This window comes from Bicyclus anynana, chromosome 4 (assembly GCF_947172395.1).
Source record: "Bicyclus anynana chromosome 4, ilBicAnyn1.1, whole genome shotgun sequence".
In the NCBI taxonomy this organism is placed as follows: domain Eukaryota; kingdom Metazoa; phylum Arthropoda; class Insecta; order Lepidoptera; family Nymphalidae; genus Bicyclus; species Bicyclus anynana.
In genome coordinates this window covers 6,485,827-6,490,739 of record NC_069086.1, presented here as the reverse complement: position 1 = coordinate 6,490,739, position 4,913 = coordinate 6,485,827, and the positions used below count along the sequence as shown (strand labels likewise).

Below are 4,913 nucleotides of genomic sequence, written 5' to 3'. Positions count from 1 at the left end.
ATATTACATTCTTGTGTATGTGTATGTATGTATTCGTTTTGTTCAACCGGTCGGTAATACCGTGCGAATCTTATAGGTCATTTTGTATTTCTCATTATAGTAGGGGAGCCGAAGAGAGGATTTTACGATTCAATCGAGCACGGCAGATGAAATTGTTATTCTGCCCGTCCAACTAGCAGACCTAGCTATATTTGTTGTCACTTATCTAGTATGCAAACGATAGTAGATAAATAGAAAGAAACGATAGGAGAGAAAGAGATAGAGAACTATACGTAGCTTGGTCGCTACAATCAGTCGTGCTAGCCCGGTTTTTACCAAATTAGCCGATGCGCCAAGTGCGCGATGTTTAAAAATGTTTTCTTCAGTTATTCTGTTGCCATATTCGCTAACTGAGTAACATAAAAGGAGATGGTCCATTTCAGGTCCACTCCTGTACCCCGTGTCATTAAAATTTTAAAAATACATGGATTTTATTAAAATCTAAATAAGTGAATAAATCTAACAAAAAACAAAAATAAATAAATAAAATTAAAACCCAAGTTTTTGAGTTATCTAACAAGATGGCGCCTATAAAGCAACTATGACATGACAATTGACAGCAAACGTCAAATCGACTACTCCATAGAAAACGTCATCAATCCGCCATTAATACCCTTATTGGTGTTGCATTGAGAATTCATATTATTTCGATGAATTCATAGATTTGTATAATCAAAAATGGTTAAAAAAAATATTTTCTCTTATTTCCGCAAGGGTACAATGACTGATCCTGGGCTCCGTATAATTTGGGACCATCTCCTTTACCTACTAGCTATTGAGAGTAATTCTTATGTCACATGTTTTCGTATTCACTATTAATTTACTGCTAACTAATTAAAGATAATGACCTGTGTGTTTGTCATTGTGATTTTGAAACAGATGAAGTACGTGGTTGGTATTCATTTGATGTTAATTAGGTTGCTAAAAGACCAAAGTCATTGAATAGGCCAGCTGATCGTTGCCAGTATTGGTCACATAGCTGATCGTTGCCAGTATTGGTCATAGCTGATCGTTGCCAGTATTGGTCATAGCTGATCGTTGCCAGTATTGGTCATAGCTGCGTGGTGTGCTAGGTGCATAATGGGGATGATGACTAGGTTTGAATATATTCATTTTTATAATAAATTCGGGTAAATAAGGTCAATGTTAACTAATTTATACATAAAAAGCAAAGATTGACTGGATATTTGCAAAATAAATAAGATTATATAATTTCAAAATCAATTAAAAATCTTTTAACGTAATTAGATGAAAATTCATACAATTTTAGCTTTCTTACATTAAATGTGACATTTTTAATGTATGAACTATAAATGTTAACGCAGAAATAACGAAGATATTAGTAATTTTGTTTAAATGCCCATACAAATGTAACGATCATTAAGTGCCTACGACGTCATTAATTCGTACCATTTTGTATGGGCCGTTTTTCAGGGATCCGCGGCAGCGCCGCAAATCTGACCCTTTAAATCCCTGTAGCTCCGAAAGTAATGATCGCAGATACCCTGTTACTTTTACGAAATTGCTTTACTATTAGCATACTCTTAATTTATATGCAATTTGAAAAACTGTCATCATCCCTATTGAAGCAGCGGAAGTGATTGGCTGTCAAGCAACTACTACTACAAGGTACTACTAAATCCAAAGCCAAATCTGTTTTCCAGGAATCATCATCATCATCATCATGTCCGTCCCGATGGACGTCCACTGCAGGACATAGGCCTTTTGTAGGGACTTCCAAACATCAACAAACTGAGCCATCTGCATCCAGCGAAAACCTGCGACTCGCTTGATGTCGTCAGCCCACCTGGTGGGGGGTCGACCAACACTGCGCTTTGTAGCGCTTTGTTTGCAGAAATAGACGAAACTAAAGTAACTTAACTAAACTAAACCTACACCTGGTAGGTAATAAAACTAAGACTTAACAAATTAATTAAATATATTTATTTATTTTACACGTTGTTGTTTCGTCTAGTCTCACTAATTTAATCATACACTAAACTTCTTGGACAGCAAACCCCGGCATATCTGAAACAAAAAAATAAAAAACGTGATTTACTATAAAATTTTTACTACTTACATAAAAAAAAGTTAAAAACCGCAATAGGAAAACACGGATCTATACTAATATTATAAAGCTGAAGAGTTTGTTTGATTGAACGCGCTAATCTCAGGAACTACTGGTCCGATTAGAAAAATTCTTTCAGTGTTAGACAGCCCATTTATATTTTATTAATTTTGACAATAAATGACAACCATTTATCTGTAACAGAAGCGTAAAAATATTAATTTATTTTATTGAAGTCGAAGTGCTTCAAATTCTTATTAAATTTGACCCATAATACATACTAACAAGTTAAATATAAGCTTTTAAAAATTGGTGCGACTGCATTTATTTACCTTGCATACCATTACTTACGTCTTTCAGGACTCTATTCGTTGAATCCTTCGCTTGCGCTACTGGTAGCAAACAGGAAAAACCAGGAAAAATGTAAATGTAGGAGAAACCAGGAAAAATATTGGACGTACCTTGTATTGCTGGCGCGGTCTTCTTTCCGGGGTACCCCGGAATACAGCCAATATTTCAAATATTGGCTGGCACGATACGATTGATGAATGGATGGCTCGTATTTAGAATGTTATGATAATTATAAAGAACGCCGACTTGAGAATTTTAAAATTGTGTTGACTGACAAGCGACAGCTGACAGCTGACAGCTAATGACGTAAGGAGACGTCTGAACAAATTTCCTGATTTATGTATTACAATACTTTATGCATTTTGTCTATACTTGTGATGACACTATGAAATTAGAAAGTCTACGGAACCGTAAACTTCGCAGGGTGGCTAAACTATTGTAATAAAATAATCAAAGTTTTTACCCATCGTTGATGACGCAGTAGCTTTTTATATAATCCTCGTTGGCTATTATGTCTGTCATGTCGTAGCAACGTGTGATGTATACGCAAACACTATCTTCGTCCACGTGTTCATCCACTGCGATTGCGTTCGAGCACTCTTCATCCCCGCCGGCAGTTTCCGGTGGCTGTCCCAAATAACATAAAATTAAAAATTTTGAAAAACCTCCGAAGGTCATGAAATTATCTAGAATCAAGACGTAATCTCATCAAACGAAATGTAGAACACTCTCACTTAAGTCATCCCCGCCGGCAGTTTCCGGTGGGTGTACCAACATAACAAAAAATTAAAAATTTTGAAAAACCCCCGAAGGTCATGAAATTATCTAGAATCAAGACGTATTCTCATCAAACGAAATTTAGAACACTCTCAATTAAGTCATCACCGCCGGCAGTTTCCGGTGACTGTCCCAAAATAACATAAAATTAAAAAAATTTGAAAAACCTCCGAAGGTCATGAAATTATCTAGAATCAAAACGTATTCTCATCAAACGAAATTTAGAACACTCTCAATTAAGTCATCACCGCCGGCAGTTTCCGGTCCCAACATAACATGAAATAAAAAATTTTGTAAAACCCCCGAAGTTCATGAAATTATCTATACTACAGCCGTTCTTGATAAGTATAATTTACCAACAAACAAATTAGAAATTAAGGTCAAAAACGCATATCATTTCATAACTTATTTATTTTAAATTATGTATGGTTTGTTTATAAAATATATTAACCATATCTCAAAAGTGTTCTAAGCTTATTAATCAAATTTATTTTCATTAATTTAATAACAAGTTAATTATAATTATTATTAGGTGTGAAATGACTAGTGACTCACACCCTCATTTTTAATTTGTTTGTTAGTAAACAGTACTCATCAAGAAAGGCTGAAGTATAGAATCAAGACGTATTCTCATCAAACGAAGTTCAAAACACTCTCAATTAAGTCATCAATATTCTCTTGTGTGCAGTGCGCTTTCATTTGAGATCCCACTCGTGTATATTTGCAGACATTAGGTTATTCATCCCTATTTTCATCCCCCACAACTTTGAATGTCTAAGAACACTCGGCCATAAGTCACTTTTAATACAAAAAAAAAATTGAAATAGCTTCGTCCGTTTGGCAGCTATGGTACCACAGACAGACATACATACAGACATACAGACAGACGGACACTTCAAACTTATAGCAAATCTGAAGTGACAATGAGCAAGGTGTATAGTTCCAAGTTGCTGGAATGGCGACTCCGCACCGGAAAGCGCATTGTTGGTTGTAGGGTTAATCTCTATATAGGGTAAACAGGGGGAATAGCGCTCACTTAAGGTAAAAACGCTCTGTTTTTCAAAGCATAAATTTAACTTCAAAAATTTTAAATATAACAGGTGCTCTAACTATTTAGTAATCAACTTAGTAACACCAAACGTATTTATAATTGACCATTAAGTATACAGAAAATATTACAAAAATATCAGGTTTGAGCGCCATTACCCCTGGTTTTGGGTAATGCCGCTCAGGGTAAGGAATAGACGCATAAACATGTTTTTCCAAGTATGTTTTTCCAAATATATTTATTTATTACAAAGCAAGAGTTCTTTAAGTTATTCCATCAATAATTAAACAAGTGTTAAAAACAACCGTAAATAAAAAAATGCACTACATCTGCCATGAGCTGATTGCCCAATAAGTGCCTCTGCCTTTTAAATACCCTGTTTCATATGTTTCATAGGGCGCGGTGTTTTGCTATGTTCAATTTTGGACAAGTAACAATGGTGAGCGCCATTACCCAGTGAGCGCTATTCCCCCTGCTTACCCTACTGAACCCATTTCGAAATATCTTTTTCCACTAGAAAGCCGCTTTATTTGTAAGTGTCAAAAGCTATATTTTATTCCCGTATTCTCACGGAAACGGAAACTGCACTGTAGAAACGGGCGTTAATTCGTATAGCTATTCAAAAATAGT

At 35.3% G+C, this 4,913-nt stretch overlaps 1 protein-coding gene across 4 annotated transcripts in view; it reads right to left on the bottom strand.

The window, feature by feature from the left end:
- Nucleotides 1-2,016: 2,016 nt before the first annotated feature.
- LOC112058420 (inter-alpha-trypsin inhibitor heavy chain H4) overlaps nt 2,017-4,913 on the bottom strand; it is a gene marked incomplete at its 5' end in the record, with an annotated part of 34,961 nt that continues 32,064 nt past the window's right edge. For all 4 annotated transcript variants that reach the window (XM_052881267.1, XM_052881269.1, XM_052881270.1 and 1 more), the window contains 2 exon segments: nt 2,017-2,067; nt 2,922-3,085. In XM_052881267.1, the coding sequence (XP_052737227.1) occupies nt 2,025-2,067; nt 2,922-3,085 (207 nt within the window). In that variant the 3' untranslated portion in view covers nt 2,017-2,024.